Source organism: Crinia signifera, chromosome 2 (assembly GCF_055691185.1).
Source record: "Crinia signifera chromosome 2, ASM5569118v1, whole genome shotgun sequence".
Taxonomy (NCBI): Eukaryota; Metazoa; Chordata; class Amphibia; order Anura; family Myobatrachidae; genus Crinia; species Crinia signifera.
In genome coordinates, this window is record NC_139218.1 from 65,255,870 (window position 1) to 65,281,212 (window position 25,343).

Here is a 25,343-nt window from a genome sequence, read left to right on the forward strand (position 1 = left end):
TACACCCTCTTTATTTTGTCCTTTTTTTTTTTTGACATTTGCAGCTCCAGAAAGCCTCCCTGCCGCCACCCAGGAGGAGAGGGCCACCTCTGCCCCCACCCAGCTGGAGGAGGAGTCTCTGAGCGCGGTTGGTAAGTATTGTACAGTATAACACCAGGGCTCTCACCATCTGTACCGGAAAAGTATTTTTGAACAGGCTCCAGCATGTACTGAGGCCCTTGTTCTTCTTCACTCTCTGACAAAATCCTTCTTGGATGGACAAACCCATGTGCACTGCAGGTGAGGCAGGTGTTACTGGACTTGCGCAGAGAGAATTACAGTATCTACTGTACAGTAGATTTGGGTGTGTCATTTTGCACTGCCTCGCCTGCTGTGCACATGGGTTTGTCCATCTACTGTGGGGAGGATTTTGTCAGAGAGTGAAGCAGAGTAAGGGCATCAGTTCCTGCTGGAGCCTGTTCAAAAATACCCCTGCTTGCACGATACACCCTCTTTATTTTGTCCTTTTTTTTTTTACATTTGCAGCTCCAGAAAGCCTCCCTGCCGCCACCCAGGAGGAGAGGGCCACCTCTGCCCCCACCCAGCTGGAGGAGGAGTCTCTGAGCGCGGTTGGTAAGTATTGTACAGTATAACACCAGGGCTCTCACCATCTGTACCGGAAAAGTATTTTTGAACAGGCTCCAGCATGTACTGAGGCCCTTGTTCTTCTTCACTCTCTGACAAAATCCTTCTTGGATGGACAAACCCATGTGCACTGCAGGTGAGGCAGGTGTTACTGGACTTGCGCAGAGAGAATTACAGTATCTACTGTACAGTAGATTTGGGTGTGTCATTTTGCACTGCCTCGCCTGCTGTGCACATGGGTTTGTCCATCTACTGTGGGGAGGATTTTGTCAGAGAGTGAAGCAGAGTAAGGGCATCAGTTCCTGCTGGAGCCTGTTCAAAAATACCCCTGCTTGCACGATACACCCTCTTTATTTTGTCCTTTTTTTTTTTGACATTTGCAGCTCCAGAAAGCCTCCCTGCCGCCACCCAGGAGGAGAGGGCCACCTCTGCCCCCACCCAGCTGGAGGAGGAGTCTCTGAGCGCGGTTGGTAAGTATTGTACAGTATAACACCAGGGCTCTCACCATCTGTACCGGAAAAGTATTTTTGAACAGGCTCCAGCATGTACTGAGGCCCTTGTTCTTCTTCACTCTCTGACAAAATCCTTCTTGGATGGACAAACCCATGTGCACTGCAGGTGAGGCAGGTGTTACTGGACTTGCGCAGAGAGAATTACAGTATGTACTGTACAGTACTGTAGATTTGGGTGTGTCATTTTGCACTGCCTCGCCTGCTGTGCACATGGGTTTGTCCATCTACTGTGGGGAGGATTTTGTCAGAGAGTGAAGCAGAGTAAGGGCATCAGTTCCTGCTGGAGCCTGTTCAAAAATACCCCTGCTTGCACGATACACCCTCTTTATTTTGTCCTTTTTTTTTTTGACATTTGCAGCTCCAGAAAGCCTCCCTGCCGCCACCCAGGAGGAGAGGGCCACCTCTGCCCCCACCCAGCTGGAGGAGGAGTCTCTGAGCGCGGTTGGTAAGTATTGTACAGTATAACACCAGGGCTCTCACCATCTGTACCGGAAAAGTATTTTTGAACAGGCTCCAGCATGTACTGAGGCCCTTGTTCTTCTTCACTCTCTGACAAAATCCTTCTTGGATGGACAAACCCATGTGCACTGCAGGTGAGGCAGGTGTTACTGGACTTGCGCAGAGAGAATTACAGTATCTACTGTACAGTAGATTTGGGTGTGTCATTTTGCACTGCCTCGCCTGCTGTGCACATGGGTTTGTCCATCTACTGTGGGGAGGATTTTGTCAGAGAGTGAAGCAGAGTAAGGGCATCAGTTCCTGCTGGAGCCTGTTCAAAAATACCCCTGCTTGCACGATACACCCTCTTTATTTTGTCCTTTTTTTTTTTGACATTTGCAGCTCCAGAAAGCCTCCCTGCCGCCACCCAGGAGGAGAGGGCCACTCTGCCCCCACCCAGCTGGAGGAGGAGTCTCTGAGCGCGGTTGGTAAGTATTGTACAGTATAACACCAGGGCTCTCACCATCTGTACCGGAAAAGTATTTTTGAACAGGCTCCAGCATGTACTGAGGCCCTTGTTCTTCTTCACTCTCTGACAAAATCCTTCTTGGATGGACAAACCCATGTGCACTGCAGGTGAGGCAGGTGTTACTGGACTTGCGCAGAGAGAATTACAGTATGTACTGTACAGTAGATTTGGGTGTGTCATTTTGCACTGCCTCGCCTGCTGTGCACATGGGTTTGTCCATCTACTGTGGGGAGGATTTTGTCAGAGAGTGAAGCAGAGTAAGGGCATCAGTTCCTGCTGGAGCCTGTTCAAAAATACCCCTGCTTGCACGATACACCCTCTTTATTTTGTCCTTTTTTTTTTTTTACATTTGCAGCTCCAGAAAGCCTCCCTGCCGCCACCCAGGAGGAGAGGGCCACCTCTGCCCCCACCCAGCTGGAGGAGGAGTCTCTGAGCGCGGTTGGTAAGTATTGTACAGTATAACACCAGGGCTCTCACCATCTGTACCGGAAAAGTATTTTTGAACAGGCTCCAGCATGTACTGAGGCCCTTGTTCTTCTTCACTCTCTGACAAAATCCTTCTTGGATGGACAAACCCATGTGCACTGCAGGTGAGGCAGGTGTTACTGGACTTGCGCAGAGAGAATTACAGTATGTACTGTACAGTAGATTTGGGTGTGTCATTTTGCACTGCCTCGCCTGCTGTGCACATGGGTTTGTCCATCTACTGTGGGGAGGATTTTGTCAGAGAGTGAAGCAGAGTAAGGGCATCAGTTCCTGCTGGAGCCTGTTCAAAAATACCCCTGCTTGCACGATACACCCTCTTTATTTTGTCCTTTTTTTTTTGACATTTGCAGCTCCAGAAAGCCTCCCTGCCGCCACCCAGGAGGAGAGGGCCACCTCTGCCCCCACCCAGCTGGAGGAGGAGTCTCTGAGCGCGGTTGGTAAGTATTGTACAGTATAACACCAGGGCTCTCACCATCTGTACCGGAAAAGTATTTTTGAACAGGCTCCAGCATGTACTGAGGCCCTTGTTCTTCTTCACTCTCTGACAAAATCCTTCTTGGATGGACAAACCCATGTGCACTGCAGGTGAGGCAGGTGTTACTGGACTTGCGCAGAGAGAATTACAGTATCTACTGTACAGTAGATTTGGGTGTGTCATTTTGCACTGCCTCGCCTGCTGTGCACATGGGTTTGTCCATCTACTGTGGGGAGGATTTTGTCAGAGAGTGAAGCTAGTAAGGGCATCAGTTCCTGCTGGAGCCTGTTCAAAAATACCCCTGCTTGCACGATACACCCTCTTTTTTTGTCCTTTTTTTTTTTTTTGACATTTGCAGCTCCAGAAAGCCTCCCTGCCGCCACCCAGGAGGAGAGGGCCACCTCTGCCCCCACCCAGCTGGAGGAGGAGTCTCTGAGCGCGGTTTGGTAAGTATTGTACAGTATAACACCAGGGCTCTCACCATCTGTACCGGAAAAGTATTTTTGAAACAGGCTCCAGCATGTACTGAGGCCCTTGTTCTTCTTCACTCTCTGACAAAATCCTTCTTGGATGGACAAACCCATGTGCACTGCAGGTGAGGCAGGTGTTACTGGACTTGCGCAGAGAGAATTACAGTATGTACTGTACAGTAGATTTGGGTGTGTCATTTTGCACTGCCTCGCCTGCTGTGCACATGGGTTTGTCCATCTACTGGGGGAGGATTTTGTCAGAGAGTGAAGCAGAGTAAGGGCATCAGTTCCTGCTGGAGCCTGTTCAAAAATACCCCTGCTTGCACGATACACCCTCTTTATTTTGTCCTTTTTTTTTTTGACATTTGCAGCTCCAGAAAGCCTCCCTGCCACCCAGCTGGAGGAGGAGTCTCTGAGCCCAGACAGCTCTGATAGTGGTAATCATTGTTATGGTCACTATTTTCTACTATTATTAACTGTATACTGTATGACGATACTTGATACGTACTCCATCTTTTACACACAGGACGCCTGGTGATTGATACCAGTGCGGAGGAGCAGGAGTTGCCCAGTGCAGATGGTAAGTACAGTATTGTACTGTACAACAGCACACAGCATGTACCGGATATTACAGTAATTGTGGGCCCAACATGTGTACTTAATCACATCTGTGGGCCCACCATGTGAACCCTCTAATACTGTACAGTACTGTACATACTGTACAGCAGGGGTGGCCAAACCTTTCCTCAAGATCTACAGTACCAACAGTTCATGTTTTTCAGGCAACCCGTGGATCTGTATAGTAGGAATGAATGCAGCAGGTTTGAAAATGTGACAGTTACTGTACTGTAGTAATGACTGCAGCTGTGCTCCAGCTTGGTGATATGGAAAACCTGGACCGTTGGTAGATCTTGAGGACCGGTTTGTCCGCCCCTGCTGTACAGCAAAGTACAGTACAGTACTTGTGGTGCCCACATGTGTGCCATATACTGCACAGTACTGTAACTGTGGGTCCACCTTGTGCAACGGAAAATACTGTATAGTACAGTACAGTATCTGTGGGACCGACATGTGTACTGTGTAACACCTGCTTCACTCTCTGGCAAAATCCTTCTTACTGTAGATGGACAAACCCATGTGCTCATCAGGGGCCAGATTCTATAAGCTTCAAAAGAGATAAGTTTCACAGTGATAAACAGCCAGCCAATCAGCTCCTGCCTGTTATTTTTCAAACACAGTCTGTGACATGGCAGGTACTGTAGGAGCTGATTGGCTGGCTGTTTATAACTGTGAAACTTATCACTTTTAAAGCTTATAGAATCTGGCCCCTGGTGAGGCAGTGTTACTATACAGTACTTGTGCAGTTAGATTTGGGTGTGTCATTTTGCACTGCCTCCCCTGCAGTGCACATGGGTTTGTCCATCTACTGTAGGAGGCAGAATAAGGGCATCAGTTCCTGCTGGAGCCTGTTGAAAAACACACCTGCTTGAGATTATACTGTACAGTGTCTTTATTTCGTCTTTTTTGTACATTTGCAGCATCTGAAAGCTTCCCCCCCCACCTCGAGGAGAGGGCCACCCTCGCCGCCACCCTGCCGGAGCCTAGTCCAAGCGCGGTCGGTAAGTACAGTATTGTAGGTACTGTACAGTACTGGTGTAATGCTGTATCTGCACGCCCGATATTATTGTAGGATTGTACTGTATGCCTTAATTTAAGGCATACAGTACAATCCGATTCAATGTGATTATCGCATCGCATCACATGCGCCCAAATTGTATGCGATGCGATTTTCCATACGATTCAACATACAGTAGAATTGTATGGGAAAAAGGGTCCATGTCATTGTGTGTACTGTACCTTATACGGTACCTACTGTACTGTATCTGGGGTCCAACCATGTGGCACATCTGGATGCCTCAGCCAAAATAGATTTTGGTGACCATAACACTGTACAGTAAATTACAATATGTTGCAAACTAACCTCTTTTTCTGTTCTTTTCTGCAGTCCCACCCATCCACATGACCCTCCGCCCCCGCCCCCACAGACCAACCGAACCATCCCACCCCAGGCCAGTGGCAGCTGGTAAGTACTGTACAGTACTGTACATTACTCTGATTTCATCTGGGACAGAGACAGCATGGAGTCACTGAAAAAGGGGCTACTGTACATGGATTATACTGTCCATACGACTTCCCCTCTCCTCCCAGCATGGCGACTAGGGTGGCCAATCCCGGGGCATTTTTTCAATCCCATGATTCGGGATTGAAAAATGCCAGATCCCGGGATTCCCGGGATTGGCTCCCCATTAAAAAAAAAAAAAAAAACTCCCCGGCCGCCCCGCATATCTACTGTACTTACAGTACTTTTTCAAACACAGTCTGTGACATGGCAGGTAGGAGCTGATTGGCTGGCTGTTTATCACTGTGAAACTTATCACTTTTAAAGCTTATAGAATCTGGCCCCTGGTGAGGCAGTGTTACTATACAGTACTTGTGCAGTTAGATTTGGGTGTGTCATTTTGCACTGCCTCCCCTGCAGTGCACATGGGTTTGTCCATCTACTGTAGGAGGCAGAATAAGGGTATCAGTTCCTGCTGGAGCCTGTTGAAAAACACCCCTGCTTGAGATTATACTGTACAGTGTCTTTATTTCGTCTTTTTTGTACATTTGCAGCATCTGAAAGCTTCCCCCCCCACCTCGAGGAGAGGGCCACCCTCGCCGCCACCCTGCCGGAGCCTAGTCCAAGCGCGGTCGGTAAGTACAGTATTGTAGGTACTGTACAGTACTGGTGTAATGCTGCATCTGCACGCCCGATATTATTGTACGATTGTACTGTATGCCTTAATTTAAGGCATACTGTACAGTACAATCCGATTCAATGTGATTATCGCATCGCATGCGCCCAAATTGTATGCGATGCGATTTTCCATACGATTCAACATACAGTACAGTAGAATTGTATGGGAAAAAGGGTCCATGTCATTGTGTGTACCTTATACGGTACCTACTGTACTGTATCTGGGGTCCAACCATGTGGCACATCTGGATGCCTCAGCCAAAATAGATTTTGGTGACCATAACACTGTACAGTAAATTACAATATGTTGCAAACTAACCTCTTTTTCTGTTCTTTTCTGCAGTCCCACCCATCCACATGACCCTCCGCCCCCGCCCCCGCAGACCAACCGAACCATCCCACCCCAGGCCAGTGGCAGCTGGTAAGTACTGTACAGTACTGTACATTACTCTGATTTCATCTGGGACAGAGACAGCATGGAGTCACTGAAAAAGGGGCTACTGTACATGGATTATACTGTCCATACGACTTCCCCTCTCCTCCCAGCATGGCGACTAGGGTGGCCAATCCCGGGGCATTTTTTCAATCCCATGATTCGGGATTGAAAAATGCCAGATCCCGGGATTCCCGGGATCCCGGGATTGGCTCCCCATTAAAAAAAAAAAAAAACTCCCCGGCCGCCCCGCATATCTACTGTACTTACTGTACTGTACATTGCGGTGCGGCCGGGGAGCCTGTCGGGGGGGGGCGGGCGGGCTGTGGCGGTGAGCGTCGGGAGGGATGTCCGGCGTCCTGCGGGGGGCGGGGGCGGCGTCCTTGGCTCTGCGCAGCGTGACCTCTGCAAACAAACCTACAGTTTTTCACTGTACTGTACTTTGCATTTTCACAGACAACCGTGAGAGGCTGCGGCTTCTCTGGCCACTTTTCCATAGGATGATTCGGTTTGTCTGCAGAGCTGTGGCAAACAGCCATCCTCTCCCCGAGGACCCAGTATCCAGAGGTAAATCATATTGCACTGTACTGTAGGTACAGTAGTAACTGGAATGCTGATTTTTGTGACCTCTAGATTTTAGTGACCTTAAATTTAGGCAGACACGATAATCTCGTCGATCACATCACATCCGACCAAATCGCATGTGATGCAACCAACGCGATCGTCCCTATTTTTACATAGGATGCAATGTTAAAATGGACTGAGTCCATTTTAACATACAGTACGTAGAATTTTATCGGAAAAAAGGGACCTGTTCATTTCCCTACTATCGAACTACGCACGGAGTTGGATATACTGTACTGTAAACCTGGCCAAGCCCGAAGCGTGGCGCCCCACGATAGAGCGTGGAATACTGTACTTTTTAACGAATCCGCGTGTGCTCGCCACGCTTCGGGTTTACAGTACAGTATATCCAACTCCATGTGTACTGTAATTGGATAGTTGTGAAATGAAAAGGTCCCTTTTTCCCCTATGTTTCTATACTGTACTGTAGTTACAGTACAGTACTGTACTGTATGTTTCTTAAAGTACAGTAGTTTTTTGCTTACTGTATCGTACAGTAATACTACAGTATCCTTTTTATTCCCCAACAGAAAACTTCCATCGCACCATGGCCAACATAGAAGCCACCATGCACCAGCTCGTGGACCATGCTTTTACGGTGGCCTTCCAACGGCTGTAATTTTTTATTTTTAATTTACAGTATGCTGTACATAAAAGGGTTTACTGTATGTTCACTACTGTAGTATTGTCTCTTTATTGACAGCACATGTGCGACAAGGGATATACTGTACAGTACAGTAGTCCAATCAGTGGGGAAAAGGTTACAAGGGCCCTTATTCTGATTGACGCGGACTTTACCGCGTACTTACGGATCGCGTCTTTACGGCGTCTGCGCATGCGTGGAGAACGCTACGCGCATGTGCCACGCCTTGACTCGGTACCAGTTCGGCCAAATCCCGTACAAAACTGTTCACCGCTATCAGTCGGGAAATAGGGGCGTATTATGGGCGTCATGCGGAATGACACATGGGCGTAGTTTCAAAGTGGGCAAAACGGGGCGGAAACATGGGCGGACACGGGGGAGTACACTTATGTTGGGGGGCGTACATTCGGAAACCACTCCGAATGCACGCGATCAAAAAGGGCAGAAATGTGCGGTGTCCACAAGTGTACTATTGCTTTGCGGACACCACTCGTTCATGCGGTAGGCGAACGTACGCCTAATGACTACAACCATTAACACCTGAACCCAATAGAATCTACTCCTTTACTCATTACTCACTAATAGGCCGCTTGTCAGTGCTTTAATTGAAACCATTGCTGCTTCAAGGAAACCTTAGTAATCCCCCACATATGCTGTACTTGTCCCACACTTAAAAACTGCTAACAATGGACATGACTGAATATTAATACTATCAATACACATGTGTATTAGACATGTATAATAAGTGGGTCATGTGATGTATTGCAGAAGATACTTCATAGTGGGTTGTTTGGCGTAAATACTCCGCTTACGGGCGGTAGCACCGCTTGGCTCCCGTTCGGATGCGGTATTTCCGAGCATACTCTGTAATACTCTGTAATACCGTGCAGAATCGGAGTGTTTCCCCCGCACACGCATGGTTTGTATGTCGTCCGTAAACACGCCCTGTTCTTAAAGAGTGAGTCCGTCCGAATGCGGAGGACCCGTGGGCGTTTCTACGGACGATGGCCGCATGCGGCAAAACACCGTGGCGTGCGGACCGCTCCGTAAGAATGCGGGAATATCCGCACCAACCAGAATAAGGGCCCAGGTGAGGAAGACACAAATTTTTTTTTTTGGAATTTTTTTATTTTTTTGGGATGGAGGGGGTTACCATTACTTTGGAACACTGACACACACAGAGGTACTGTACAGTAAGCCTGCTGAAGGAAAATATTGGATGCAGTGGGGAAAAAGGTAACCACGACACAGAACAAGAAAAACCATGTTAACAAAACACACAACTTTTTTTTTGCTTTTTGGAATTTTGTATTTTTTGGGTTTTTTTTTCCCTTTTTTGGAGGGATGGAGGGGGTTACCATTACTTTGGAACACTGACACACACCGAGGTACTATACAGTAAGCCTGCTGAAGGAAAATATCGGACGCAGTGGGGAAAAAGGTAACCACGACACAGAACGATGAAAACCATGATAACAAAACACACAACTTTTTTTTTTGCTTTTTGGAATTTTGTATTTTTTTTTTTTTTTTTTTTTCCTTTTTTTGGAGGGATGGAGGGGGTTACCATTACTTTGGAACACTGACACACACAGAGGTACTGTACAGTAAGCCTGCTGAAGGAAAATATTGGATGCAGTGGGGAAAAAGGTAACCACGACACAGAACAAGAAAAACCATGTTAACAAAACACACAACTTTTTTTTTGCTTTTTGGAATTTTGTATTTTTTGGGTTTTTTTTCCCTTTTTTGGAGGGATGGAGGGGGTTACCATTACTTTGGAACACTGACACACACCGAGGTACTATACAGTAAGCCTGCTGAAGGAAAATATCGGACGCAGTGGGGAAAAAGGTAACCACGACACAGAACGATGAAAACCATGATAACAAAACACACAACTTTTTTTTTGCTTTTTGGAATTTTGTATTTTTTGGGTTTTTTTTCCCTTTTTTGGAGGGATGGAGGGGGTTACCATTACTTTGGAACACTGACACACACCGAGGTACTATACAGTAAGCCTGCTGAAGGAAAATATCGGACGCAGTGGGGAAAAAGGTAACCACGACACAGAACGATGAAAACCATGATAACAAAACACACAACTTTTTTTTTTGCTTTTTGGAATTTTGTATTTTTTTTGTTTTTTTTTTTTCCTTTTTTTGGAGGGATGGAGGGGGTTACCATTACTTTGGAACACTGACACACACAGAGGTACTGTACAGTAAGCCTGCTGAAGGAAAATATTGGATGCAGTGGGGAAAAAGGTAACCACGACACAGAACAAGAAAAACCATGTTAACAAAACACACAACTTTTTTTTTTTTTTTTGGGAATTTTGTACAGGTATTTTTTTATTATTATTATTAATTTTTGTTTTGGGTAATTTTTTTTTTTAGATTTACTGTCTTTGGGGTGGGGTGTAGGAACAGCAGCACACACACTCGGAAAACCGACCGGTGAAGAGAAACACTTTGCAACTTTTTTTTTATTATTATTATTATTATTATTATTATTATTTTTTTTTTATTTTTTTTTTAATGATATCATGTTTTGTTGTTATTCCTGTATACAGTAGTAATGTATATTTGTACTGTACAGTATGTTTTGTTTTACTGTAGGTTTACTTTTGAAGGAACTGAGACAAACTCACGGAAAATTCAGTATTCGGTTAAAAGTACAGTACAGTAACACCACTGCTTCATCACCGAGTTGTGCACAAGGGAGGGCAAACTGTTGGCAACGGTGGTAACGGTTGCCTTACATGATCGAGGCGTCTCCATGCTGTTCTCCTCTTCATTCGTAGTAGTCCGTTGATGGTATTGATGATGGAAGTTTTATGGTGCTTCTGAAGTATAATCCGTTTGCCACATCTTCTCATGATGTCTTTTCTTACATTTTTTGGCAGTGCAGATTTCCCATTCTTCCCATTGTAATTCACATGGTTTGCCCATGACAAATAAAGATCATGTGGCACATGTTCTTGAAAAATAAATTGTGCATATCTGTTCAGTTGTTCATGTGCCTTTCCATAAAGCAGGTCGTCCGTTGCATCTGTGATGTCGCACAGTGGAATATTGGGCAGAACAGGTCCACAGTCTGTCTCGTTGTCTGGCTCTGCAGGGGTGCTGCACTGAGTGGGTGCTCGAGGAAGCTGCAGAGTCACTTCACCAAAGTCCATCACTTGGTGTGCTGTAGAAGGCAGTTCTACGTGTCTATTCACGACTATTGTGGTGTCCACTTCACTGGGTGCATTCACTTCGCCGCCAAAATCCACTTCACAGAGTGCACCCAGTTCGCTGAATGTAGACACTTCGCCCGGGCCATCCAATCCACCGAGTGCACCCAGTTCGCCAAATGAATTCACTTCACCCGGTTCATCCAATTCGCAGAGTGCATCTATTCTGCCAGGTCCATCTTCAATTCGACACATCTGCACAGCTACTTCATGGGTTTGTGGTGTTGCTTTTTTCACTGTGTTAACGATGATGTCTTCCATTGCGCAGATGATCCGGTCATTCACTGATGTTGTGATGGTGTGAGTCGCTGATTCGATGAGGGTATTGACTGATGTCATGATGGTATTACTTACCGATTTGATGAGGTCTTCTTTCACTGATTCAATGAGGACCTCCTTCATTGATTCAACGGTGTTCTTCAATGTATCTTTTAATACAGCATTTTCGATCTCCAGCCGATGTACCTTTTCTTGAAGCTCCTGTGCACCATGGTCGTCTTGCAGGTTGTCCATCAATTCTTTTGTTCCTGAAAGATTTCCAAAATCCAGCTTTCTTCTTGGTGAAGAATGTTCTTGTTGACCTGGGGTCGAAACAAAATCCAAAACAACAAACTCCTCATTTGGATCAATACTTACTGCCTGTACCAGTGTTTGATCAATGCTGACCACTGGTACAGGTACATCTTTAGCCAACACAGTCTCCAGCTTTCTTCTTGGTGAAGAATGTTCTTGTTGACCTGGGGTCGAAACAAAATCCAAAACAACAAACTCCTCATTTGGATCAATACTTACTGCCTGTACCAGTGTTTGATCAATGCTGACCACTGGTACAGGTACATCTTTAGCCAACACAGTCTCCTTGTATGAAGGACCAGCTTCAATATCTGTAATAGAGAAAGGGACGTTGTTATCGTTACCTACAATCTGCTCTAAAACACCATTCTTTGCCTTGGCATTTTTCCTTGGCTTTACTGTGACTGGAATGTTCTCTTTTTTGGCAGTAGTCTTCTTTGCCTTTTTGGGTGCATTCTGTGGAACCAATGCATCCAAGGCCAATTGTCTCTTGTTGGAACGTGCACTGCGTTTTCCATAGAATGTTGCACTTGATACATTCATTGTTGTTTGTCTACAAAAAAATAATTACACATGAAATTGTGTTCCACTATCCAGTAAAGCAGTTTTACAGTAGCACAATAATGTCCAGTAGATTACAGTACAGTACATGACTGTACAGTACTGTATGTACTGTACTGTCATGGCCGTAACTACTGTACCATACAGTAGGTGCAAGGGGTGCAGCTGCTATGGGGCCCAGAGCTGCAGGGGGCCCATCTTTACTGTTTAAGTACAGTAATATGTTAATAGAGTTACACAAAATGGCCGCCAAATGTCTAGGGGCCTCGTGGAAGCGGGGGGGGGTGAGGGAACACTGGGAGAGGTTTGGGAAAAGTTGGAAGCACGGCTGCACGTAGAAAAGACGGGGAAAGCAGGACCGAGCAACGGGGAGCGGATACCGTCGTTGCTGCTCGAGCGTCTCATTAGCTCGAGCGTCTCATTAGCTCGAGCGTCTCATTAGCTCGAGCGTCCCAGGCTCCGGGGAGGAGGGGTCGGTGTGCTATACGGGCAAGCGTCGGTCGCTCGATATACCGCCAAACGCCTAGGGGCCTCGTGGAAGCGGGGGGGGGGAGGTTTGGGAAAGGTTGGAAGCACAGAGAAAGGACGGGGAAACCAGGGCCGTGCGACGGGGAGCGGGCATACAGTAGCCCCGGGGAGGAGGGGCAGCGTCGCTCGAGGCAGTTTCGCTCGGATGCAGGGTTACACAAAATGGCCGCCAAATGTCTACGGGCCTCGTGGAAGCGGGGGGGAGGGAACACTGGGAGAGGTTTGGGAAAGGTTGGAAGCACAGAGAAAGGACGGGGAAACCAGGGCCGTGCGACGGGGAGCGGGCATACAGTAGCCCCGGGGAAGAGGGGCAGCGTCGCTCGAGAGCGCTCGAGGCAGTTTCGCTCGGAGGCAGGGTTACACAAAATGGCCGCCAAATGTCTACGGGCCTCGTGGAAGCGGGGGGGAGGGAACACTGGGAGAGGCTGGAAGCATGGCTGCACGGAGAAAAGACGGGGAAAGCAGGGCAGAGCGACGTGGAGCGGATACCGTCGTTGCTGCTCGAGCGTCTCATTAGCTCGAGCGTCCCATTAGCTCGAGCGTCCCATTAGCTCGAGCGTCCCAGGCTCCGGGGAGGAGGGGTCGGTGTGCTATACGGGCAAGCGTCGGTCGCTCGATATACCGCCAAACGCCTAGGGGCCTCGTGGAAGCGGGGGGGGAGGGAACACTGGGAGAGGTTTGGGAAAGGTTGGAAGCACAGAGAAAGGACGGGGAAACCAGGGCCGTGCGACGGGGAGCGGGCATACAGTAGCCCCGGGGAGGAGGGGCAGCGTCGCTCGAGGCAGTTTCGCTCGGAGGCAGGGTTACACAAAATGGCCGCCAAATGTCTACGGGCCTCGTGGAAGCGGGGGGGAGGGAACACTGGGAGAGGTTTGGGAAAGGTTGGAAGCACAGAGAAAGGACGGGGAAACCAGGGCCGTGCGACGGGGAGCGGGCATACAGTAGCCCCGGGGAGGAGGGGCAGCGTCGCTCGAGGCAGTTTCGCTCGGAGGCAGGGTTACACAAAATGGCCGCCAAATGTCTACGGGCCTCGTGGAAGCGGGGGGGAGGGAACACTGGGAGAGGTTTGGGAAAGGTTGGAAGCACAGAGAAAGGACGGGGAAACCAGGGCCGTGCGACGGGGAGCGGGCATACAGTAGCCCCGGGGAGGAGGGGCAGCGTCGCTCGAGAGCGCTCGAGGCAGTTTCGCTCGGAGGCAGGGTTACACAAAATGGCCGCCAAATGTCTACGGGCCTCGTGGAAGCGGGGGGGAGGGAACACTGGGAGAGGCTGGAAGCATGGCTGCACGGAGAAAAGACGGGGAAAGCAGGGCAGAGCGACGTGGAGCGGATACCGTCGTTGCTGCTCGAGCGTCTCATTAGCTCGAGCGTCCCATTAGCTCGAGCGTCCCATTAGCTCGAGCGTCCCAGGCTCCGGGGAGGAGGGGTCGGTGTGCTATACGGGCAAGCGTCGGTCGCTCGATATACCGCCAAACGCCTAGGGGCCTCGTGGAAGCGGGGGGGGGGGAGGGAACACTGGGTGCAATGAGCGTTTACATACAGAATACAGTTTAAAAATAAGGTATATTTATATCGAAATACTGATAGAAAAAGATTTACCGTTCAGGAACTTTTGCTAGTAGCACTTGAAACCAGCCGAGTTCCGTGAGGCCAGCAAAGATTTCAAATGCAAGCAGAAGTACAGGAACGGTATCAGGAAACTTCAAGAAGTCTTGAGAGGAGAGGAGCCGAACAGCAAGTCTGCTTACGAGGAAACAGGTTTGCCGAGTGGTAGCTGGAGTGCCTGGGGACGCCCTTTTTATGTGAAACAAACAAAAGGTTTTTTCCACGCCCAAAGCAGGTCCTGTGATTGGATTATGGAAATTGTTCACGCCCCAAACATATCTGCAGAGACCAATCTCAGGGTCTGGATCTTGGGCGGGAAAAACCTTTTGTTTGTTTCACATAAAAAGGGCGTCCCCAGGCACTCCAGCTACCACTCGGCAAACCTGTTTCCTCGTAAGCAGACTTGCTGTTCGGCTCCTCTCCTCTCAAGACTTCTTGAAGTTTCCTGATACCGTTCCTGTACTTCTGCTTGCATTTGAAATCTTTGCTGGCCTCACGGAACTCGGCTGGTTTCAAGTGCTACTAGCAAAAGTTCCTGAACGGTAAATCTTTTTCTATCAGTATTTCGATATAAATATACCTTATTTTTAAACTGTATTCTGTATGTAAACGCTCATTGCACCCAGTGTTCCCTCCCCCCCCCCCCCCGCTTCCACGAGGCCCCTAGGCGTTTGGCGGTATATCGAGCGACCGACGCTTGCCCGTATAGCACACCGACCCCTCCTCCCCGGAGCCTGGGACGCTCGAGCTAATGAGACGCTCGAGCTAATGAGACGCTCGAGCAGCAACGACGGTATCCGCTCCCCGTCGCTCGGCCCTGCTTTCCCCGTCTTTTCTCCGTGCAGCCATGCTTCCAACCTCTCCCAGTGTTCCCTCCCCCCCGCTTCCACGAGGCCCGTAGACATTTGGCGGCCATTTTGTGTAACCCTGCCTCCGAGCGAAACTGCCTCGAGCGCTCTCGAGCGACGCTGCCCCTCCTCCCCGGGGCTACTGTATGCCCGCTCCCCGTCGCACAGCCCTGGTTTCCCCGTCCTTTCTCTGTGCTTTCAACCTTTCCCAAACCTCTCCCAGTGTTCCCTCCCCCCGCTTCCACGAGGCCCCTAGGCGTTTGGCGGTATATGGAGCGACCGACGCTTGCCCGTATAGCACACCGACCCCTCCTCCCCGGAGCCTGGGACGCTCGAGCTAACGGGACGCTCGAGCTAATGAGACGCTCGAGCAGCAACGACGGTATCCCGACGGTATCCACTCCACGTCGCTCTGCCCTGCTTTCCCCGTCTTTTCTCCGTGCAGCCATGCTTCCAGCCTCTCCCAGTGTTCCCTCCCCCCCGCTTCCACGAGGCCCGTAGACATTTGGCGGCCATTTTGTGTAACCCTGCCTCCGAGCGAAACTGCCTCGAGCGCTCTCGAGCGACGCTGCCCCTCCTCCCCGGGGCTACTGTATGCCCGCTCCCCGTCGCACGGCCCTGGTTTCCCCGTCCTTTCTCTGTGCTTCCAACCTTTCCCAAACCTCTCCCAGTGTTCCCTCCCCCCGCTTCCACGAGGCCCCTAGGCGTTTGGCGGTATATCGAGCGACCGACGCTTGCCCGTATAGCACACCGACCCCTCCTCCCCGGAGCCTGGGACGCTCGAGCTAATGGGACGCTCGAGCTAATGGGACGCTCGAGCTAATGAGACGCTCGAGCAGCAACGACGGTATCCGCTCCACGTCGCTCTGCCCTGCTTTCCCCGTCTTTTCTCCGTGCAGCCATGCTTCCAGCCTCTCCCAGTGTTCCCTCCCCCCCGCTTCCACGAGGCCCGTAGACATTTGGCGGCCATTTTGTGTAACCCTGCCTCCGAGCGAAACTGCCTCGAGCGCTCTCGAGCGACGCTGCCCCTCCTCCCCGGGGCTACTGTATGCCCGCTCCCCGTCGCACGGCCCTGGTTTCCCCGTCCTTTCTCTGTGCTTCCAACCTTTCCCAAACCTCTCCCAGTGTTCCCTCCCCCCCCGCTTCCACGAGGCCCCTAGGCGTTTGGCGGTATATCGAGCGACCGACGCTTGCCCGTATAGCACACCGACCCCTCCTCCCCGGAGCCTGGGACGCTTGAGCTAATGAGACGCTCGAGCTAACGAGAAGTTGACGCATTAGCAACTGAGTGCTGTACAGTACATCATTGTCAATTATTACCACCAACGTTGTTTTTTTTTTTGGGGGGGGAGGGGGGGGGTAAAGGTACTGTAACATTTTTAAAAAAAAATGTTTAATGTACTATAGTAATTTGTATTGCGAAAAAGTCCATGTACTGTATTTCTAAATGTACTGTCTTCTCTTCATACAGGGAAGTCTCTAGTACAGCTGTCCAAAATGCCAGTTAAGATCAACAAGGCGATGAGCAAAATAATTGCAAACATGAAAAAAGAAAATAAAACTACCAAAGAGATCCAGGCTTGGCTGAGGGAAAGTGGGATTGTAGTCACTTTACAAACAGTGCGCTATCATGCTTTCGAGAGAACAACGGCCAGAAAGGAAATATTTGCTCCAAAGTGCTCTTGGTAAGATCAGTGTTGTGTAGTAAATTACCTGTAATGTACTGTACTGTATTGTTTGTTAAACTGGTACTGTATAAACTACTGTACTGTACAGTATGTCCAGTAGTATTAACCTTTGCTGTACTACAGTAATATAGAACATGAAACGTTTCAGTCATTGCCTTGTACTGTACTGTACATTAACTCTTATTTACTGTGTGCACTGTAGGAGAGCTGAAAAAATTGTGGAGAAAATAACTCGTGAGAATGATGAAATCTCTGCTCGACAAATTAAAAACATCTTCAAAACAGAGTATGATTTTGACATATCACTCACCAGCATTCGAAAAATGCGTCGGAAAATGGGATGGAAATATTGTGCTACAAGGTACAGTACAGTAAGAGTTTTGTATAGAGCAGTAATGCGCGCCATTTCACATTAACCCCTTGAGTGGTGGGTTTTGCTGTACAAACCTACAGTACCAGGGCAGCGGCGGCAGAGCTTGATGCTACTGTTCCTCATAGTGACAATGGCGTCATGATGAGGGATTTTCGTGGCAGCTCTGGAGGACTCGGCCTGAGCACTCGCCAGCCCCCACAAGCCGCACCAACCATACCCGGCAGTGGGGGAGGGGTGGGGGAATTGACTGGAGGTGCTGCACCAGTGGTGCACACAAGGACACCACTGGCGTACACCTACTGTATAGTGGCATGCCTTGAGATTTTCCGGGACAGCCCACTGCACCAGCACAGCTGAATCCGGAAAATCTCCAGGCATTCAGTACAGTACCACTCAAGTGGTTTATACCTACATTATTTGCATACAGTACTGCACGGTTGTTTAATGATGTCTATAATACAGTACTGTATTAAATTACCTGTATATTTTTGTGCTGTTGACAGGATAACTCCCATGGTTAGAGATGTCAACAAAGAGAAGAGAGTGGAACAGGCACGTCGTTGGATTGAGAGCGGTGAAACTTTTCAGGATGTCCTTTTCACCGATGAATCCTCAGTTGCACTCGAGAGGTTCTCGCGAATGTCATTCCGTAAGAAGGACCATATCTCATTGAAGCCACGGCCAAAGCATCCACTGAAAGTCCACGTATGGGGAGCCATATCACGATTGGGAGCTGGCCCATTGTTAATGTTCGAAGGTACAGTATAGTACAGTATACAGTACCATGCGTTGTCTGTGTTTGTAAGAAATAATGTACTATACTGTACACTACAATAATTAAAATTGAATGCAGTGGTTATTAATAAACAATACTGCTTTTTTCTCTAGGGATCATGGATAAACAATTCTTTCAAGAAAGAATAGTAGAGGGATGTATGGTGCCATATGTGCGGAAACGTTTCCCATCGCATCATAGACTATTCCAGGACAATGATCCTAAACACTCTGCCTCTGCAAAATTCATGGAAGAGAAAGGCATCAATTGGGAACGCACACCACCAGAGTGAGTATTGCTTTAATATTGTACTGTACTTTTATGGTTTTATCAAGATTGTATGCTTTTCTGTTCTAAAAGAAACATTATTGAAATACCTTTATTGTATCATACTGTTTACTTTAGATCCCCGGACATGAATCCAATTGAATTGGTATGGGCTCAAATGAAGTATTACATCAGGAACACTGCGAAGCCGACAACAAAACAGCAGCTGTTGGATGGGATCCGTAAATTTTGGCAAGAAGTGCTGACACCGGACATTTGTAATAATTGCATAAATCATCTATATAAAGTATTGCCTGTTATAGTCAAAATAAATGGACAACCCAGTGGTATGTAGTACTGTATTAAAATAGTATAGAAGTACTTAATCAGTCTGTTTTCTGTGTGTTTCTCTATGAACCCCCACCCCAAAATACTGTATAATAAAAATAAAAGTTGTGTGTGTGATGTTACAGTACTGTACAGCAGTGTTGCAAGCAAGGGGGTACGGTGTGGTACAGAGTACTGTACAGTACCTGTAAGAAATACAGTATGTTGCAGGTACGCAGTACCACTTACTCCCTGACCCACTGTCAATTCTATTTTTAATTTAAGTCTAAATATAATACATCCGCAGCCCGCCCACTCAGCGTTATGATTGGCGTAGCTACCGCTACTGCTGATTTAGCCTGTCACACTGACAGGCATCTGCAGTGGCGATAGCATGAAGAGCAGGCTCCACAATTGTAAGCACAATCTGCCCAGCTCTCCGCCAAGCAAGAGCCAACCGACCCCCAGTCATTTCCTGCTTCTCATTCCCTGTCTCCTGATGCCACGCCACTATTGTCATTTAGGGCCTTATTCGCATTCACTCTTTCTGTCACAATTCTTCTTAGATGGACAAAACTGCAGGTGGGGCAGATGTACAGTATAATGAGCAGAGAGAATTAGATTTGGGTGAGTTACAGTATTTTGTTTCTGTGCAGGAAAAATACTGACTGCTTTATTGTTACACTGCAATATAGAGCTTACTGTACTGTACTTTGAAGTACAGTACAGTAAAACCCCACCCAAATCTAATTCTCTCTGCAATAGTAAAATCTACCCCACCTGCAGTGCACATGGTTTTGTCCATCTAAGAAGAATTTTGTCAGAAAGAGTAAATTCGAATAAGGCCCTTAGTCACTCTTCTAGCTTTGTGTGACCACGAACACTCATGACACATGGCCACACCCATACAGTATTTGGTAGAGCCCATGAGTACTGTACCACCAAGAAAAAAATTCTACCTGCACCACTGCTGTACAGTACCTTTTGTTTATTATTCTGTCCTGCACCTTGCTACTGAACTGTACCTTGTCCCCTCTGATTGTACTGTATGCCATATTATCCATCTGTTGTCAATAAAAGTATTTTACTGTACTGTACATGTGGATAACAAGTAGAAAAATGTTGATTCGGTGCAATGTACTGTACTGTAGACAGTCTGTTTTACTGTATTTGTGTGTCTTGCTGAACCCCCACCCCAAACAAATAAAAAAAAAAAAATAATCTGTGTGTGATTTTTTTTTTTTTCTATTCTGTACTGTACTGTACCTTGCTACCTTTTCCCCACTGATTGTACTGTATGCCATATCATCCATCTGCTGTCAATAAAAGTGTTTACTACAGTATTCAGTATTTGCAGTAGCATACAATAAGTTACTGTACAGTATCGTCTCACGCTGGAAAAAAGACAAGGATACATTGGAGTAACAATAAAATATTTATAAATACAGTATGAAAAAAAAAGAAACAACGCCAGAATAACAATTAAATTAAACGAACTAAAAATTGGAAAATGAAATCAATGAACTGGTGCATCAGCACCCGCACCGCCTCAAGCGCCCTGAGCCGCTGAGCCCTCTGTTGTTGTTCTGTGGTGGGGAAGTAAAATGTTAACGTTACTATAGTGTACTGTACGGTAAGTACTGTACTGTACTGTATTATTATTCTACAAAAGCAATCCCAACCACTGACATACTGTACTGTAACTGTACCTCTATAATTGGGGCCGGGACCCGGGCCAGGCCCCTGCGAGTCTGATCCTGGCCTGTGCTGGCTTATCCGCAGTTGGTGTCTTGGGCCCCCATGGACGATTGGCACTGTAGTGGGAGAAAAAGTGAGCATTACAATACAGCATGTACAGAACCTGTTCCACTTAGTGGCCCTTCTTCACTTCAACGGTGGTGGTCGTACTGTACTGTACAGTATGCCATAAAATAAAGCATGCCATGCCAAAAGAAGAAGCTGGTGGGTGGGACAGGCTTTTCTATTGGAATTACTGTTCAGGACTGTGTCAGAGGCGGAACTCAGTTCCCTCTACCATTGGAAACCAGTTGCCCATCACTTTTACACCTCTGGTTACAGTGCAGTACTACAGTAATTCTTACCACTTTCATCGTCCTCCTCCTCATCTTCCTCCAGCTCCATGGCCTCCACCTCAATGATGTCTGAGTGGAGAAAGGAAAATACAGTAGTACAGGAAAAAAAACATCATTTGCCTACTTACAGGTACTGTACTGAACATGTACTGTACAGTACAACTCCATAGAAGAAGGTCCTAATGGTGTAGATTGAAATGTCTACACACCATCTCCAAGCGGGCACCACCCACCTACAGTAGTGTACTGTACAAACAGGCAAGGCCCAAAGTCTGCGTGACACCCAGCGCAGAGCCCCCCCAAAGTGAAGTCCTACACCAAAGGCATTGTCAGTTCCTCCAGAACCACCTGCACTTCCAACCACTTCAACAGCCAACCCCCACCTCCGCATCCCACAAAGCACCCCCTCCACCGGACCACTGTACTCACTGCCTGGCTCCTGGTCCTCCTGCTGCTCCACCTCCTCCTCCTGTTCCTTCTCGGTGTCGAGGAGAACCGCCTCTTCTACCCGGGTGTGGCCTAGTGATGCTGCATTAAAAATAAAAAAAAATAAAAACATTGTAAACGTACTGTACTGTAAAGTAAATTCCCTTCTACTTTTAGAACTCCATAGAACGGTTGTGTCAAAGTCATGGCCCTCCAATTGTTGTGGAAGTACTGTACACATCCCACCCAGCATGCCATGCCACAGTTTTAACAATCCATCATACTGTACTGTATACAAAAAGTGGCATGCTGGGATGTGTACATATGTACTGTACAACCAGCAAAGGCCCAAAGGCTGCGTGACACTCAATGCAGTGCACCCCAAAGTGAATGCCTTCGCTGAACGGCATCTTCAGTTCCTCCAGAACCACCTGCACTTCCAACCACTTCAACAGCCAACCCCCACCTCCGCATCCCACAAAGCACCCCCTCCACCGGACCACTGTACTCACTGCCTGGCTCCTGGTCCTCCTGCTGCTCCACCTCCTCCTCCTGTTCCTTCTCGGTGTCGAGGAGAACCGCCTCTTCTACCCGGGTGTGGCCTAGTGATGCTGCACTAAAAATAAAAAAAAATAAAAACATTGTAAACGTACTGTACTGTAAAGTAAATTCCCTTCTACTTTTAGAACTCCATAGAACGGTTGTGTCAAAGTCATGGCCCTCCAATTGTTGTGGAAGTACTGTACACATCCCACCCAGCATGCCATGCCACAGTTTTAACAATCCATCATACTGTACTGTATACAAAAAGTGGCATGCTGGGATGTGTACATATGTACTGTACAACCAGCAAAGGCCCAAAGGCTGCGTGACACTCAATGCAGTGCACCCCAAAGTGAATGCCTTCGCTGAACGGCATCTTCAGTTCCTCCAGAACCACCTGCACTTCCAACCACTTCAACAGCCAACCCCCACCTCCGCATCCCACAAAGCACCCCCTCCACCGGACCACTGTACTCACTGCCTGGCTCCTGGTCCTCCTGCTGCTCCACCTCATCCTCCTCTTCCTCCTCGGTGTCGAGGAGAACCGCCTCTTCTTCCCGGGTGTGGCCTAGTGATGCTGCATTAAAAAAAAAAAAAAAAACATTGTAAACGTACTGTACTGTACAGTAAATTCCCTTCTACTTTTAGAACTCCATAGAACGGTTGTGTCAAAGTCATGGCCCTCCAATTGTTGTGGAAGTACTGTACACATCCCACCCAGCATGCCATGCCACAGTTTTAACAATCCATCATACTGTACTGTATACAAAAAGTGGCATGCTGGGATGTGTACATATGTACTGTACAACCAGCAAAGGCCCAAAGGCTGCGTGACACTCAATGCAGTGCACCCCAAAGTGAATGCCTTCGCTGAACGGCATCTTCAGTTCCTCCAGAACCACCTGCACTTCCAACCACTTCAACAGCCAACCCCCACCTCCGCATCCCACAAAGCACCCCCTCCACCGGACCACTGTACTCACTGCCTGGCTCCTGGTCCTCCTGCTGCTCCACCTCATCCTCCTCTTCCTCCTCGGTGTCGAGGGGAACCGCCTCTTCTTCCCGGGTGTGGCCTAGTAATGCTGCATTAAAAAAAAAAAAAAAAAACATTGTAAACGTACTGTACTGTACAGTAAATTCCCTTCTACTTTTAGAACTCCATAGAACGGTTGTGTCAAAGTCATGGCCCTCCAATTGTTGTGGAAGTACTGTACACATCCCACCCAGCATGCCATGCCACAGTTTTAACAATCCATCATACTGTACTGTATACAAAAAGTGGCATGCTGGGATGTGTACATATGTACTGTACAACCAGCAAAGGCCCAAAGGCTGCGTGACACTCAATGCAGTGCACCCCAAAGTGAATGCCTTCGCTGAACGGCATCTTCAGTTCCTCCAGAACCACCTGCACTTCCAACCACTTCAACAGCCAACCCCCACCTCCGCATCCCACAAAGCACCCCCTCCACCGGACCACTGTACTCACTGCCTGGCTCCTGGTCCTCCTGCTGCTCCACCTCATCCTCCTCTTCCTTCCTACAGTACACCGCATTGTTGATCCCTATTCACACACAGCCCCAATTGTTTATGGTGTACTGTACAGTACATGTACTGTAGGGTGTGGATTGAAATGTCGAATGACATAATGTCGAATGTCAAAATGTCGACACCACAATGTCAAATGTGTAAAAATGTCGACATGGGTTAATGTCGACATTTCAAAAATGTCGACTGCCATAATGTTGACTGGGGTTATGTCGAATTGCTCTTTTGGGTTTTTTTTGGCCCGAAATGTCAACAGTGTCGACATGGACACTATTGACATAGTGAATCGGACCCTCGCATCGCTCGCTTCGCTCGCGATGCTTAGGGCATTTTTACACATTTGACATTGTGGTGTCGACATTTTTACATTCGACATTATGTCATTCGACATTATGACCGCATCCCGTACTGTGAAAGTGCGCCGTTGATATGGTCTGCTGCCCAGGGCCCACACAGACCATATCGACGGTGCTCTCTAGAGCCGCCAACCCCCCCTCCCTGTACCCCCCTCGGTACAGTACTGTGCTTACAGCGCCTGATGGCCTGAAGTCTCTCAGGATCCCTCCTGACCAGGTCACTCCAGCGCCGCTCTAAGGAGCGGATAGACCGCTGACGGCCAGTGTCCCTAAGGATAGCCCTGCGGGTCTTTCTGTAGGCCTTCATTTTCTCCTTGTTGCTGGAGAGAGTCCTGTCTCTCCAGCGCACAAGGTGCCTCAGCTCCCGGGTGCTGTACTGGCCCTCTCTGCGCTCCGCCATTGTACTGTACAATGCAGTGGTGCACAGCATACAGTACAATAAAGCACAGGTGACGCAAAATTTCGGCGCGGGGGTCCTAGACACATGACTTTCATCATGCGCCCAAAACTTTATTTAAAAGAGTTTGGAGATACTAAATCGCTAGGACATACTGTACTGTATAGTTTTATTAAATATCATTCTACAAAATACTGTACACACTGTATTCCAATAGAAAAAACCCTGAGGATGGCCCGCCAGCTCTGGAAGCACGTCTGGCACGGCCCGCCCCTTCGTGGATTCTTTGCTCTGCAGGAGATGTTGAAGTGTAATGACCTGTATTAGCCGACCCCCTCCACCCCTGGGGGGAGGGGAGGAGGCGCTTGACTTCATTACTCCTTGCAAGAGACAATACAGTATTGCAGCGTGTGAAATAGGGCTTTCTTAAACCAGTCACCCCCGGCAAACCTCGCACTGGACGCTTCAACTCATACTGTAACTCTTGGTCCTCGCGGAGGTTCAGTCGCATTAGCGGCTAAATCTCCCGAGTGTACTATCTAGATTCGGCCGCAGATGCGCCTGAACCTCCGTGAAGTCTGGTCTGTCAGGACTCGGCTTGTGAATCCTTCAGTACACATTTAGTGGTCTACGCTAGCTTTATTGATTACTGTGCATTTATAAATAAATAAATGAATGAATGAATAAATAAATAAACATTAAAATTATCTTACAACCCCCTCCCCTCCGTAATCGAACTCGGGCCTCCTGCTTGGATTGCCGCGCAGCTAACCACTAGACTACTGCACGGTCATGTAAACCGTGGCAGGAGGAGGAGGAGCAGCAGTTGTGATGGCAAAACCAGTACCCCTGCAGCCTCTGAGACGCCCCCCAGGCGAGAACCCCGAGGACGGCACGGCCCGCCCCTTCGTGGATTCTTTGCTCTGCAGGAGATGTTGAAGTGTAATGACCTGTATTAGCCGACCCCCTCCACCCCTGGGGGGAGGGGAGGAGGCGCTTGACTTCATTACTCCTTGCAAGAGACAATACAGTATTGCAGCGTGTGAAATAGGGCTTTCTTAAACCAGTCACCCCCGGCAAACCTCGCACTGGACGCTTCAACTCATACTGTAACTCTTGGTCCTCGCGGAGGTTCAGTCGCATTAGCGGCTAAATCTCCCGAGTGTA

The 25,343-nt window shown here is 48.2% G+C and overlaps 1 protein-coding gene across 1 annotated transcript; it reads left to right on the forward strand.

Moving 5' to 3' along the window:
* Positions 1 to 2,944: 2,944 nt before the first annotated feature.
* Positions 2,945 to 17,035, forward strand: LOC146059762 (uncharacterized). The gene is made up of 11 exons (XM_083172263.1): positions 2,945 to 3,026; positions 3,423 to 3,508; positions 3,905 to 3,971; positions 4,061 to 4,114; positions 5,073 to 5,153; positions 5,540 to 5,617; positions 6,208 to 6,288; positions 6,675 to 6,752; positions 7,221 to 7,331; positions 7,919 to 8,003; positions 16,855 to 17,035. Exons 6-11 carry the CDS (start codon positions 5,554 to 5,556, stop codon positions 16,889 to 16,891), a joined length of 456 nt encoding a protein of 151 aa, XP_083028389.1. The 5' UTR covers positions 2,945 to 3,026; positions 3,423 to 3,508; positions 3,905 to 3,971; positions 4,061 to 4,114; positions 5,073 to 5,153; positions 5,540 to 5,553; the 3' UTR covers positions 16,892 to 17,035.
* The last annotated feature ends 8,308 nt before the right edge of the window (positions 17,036 to 25,343 follow it).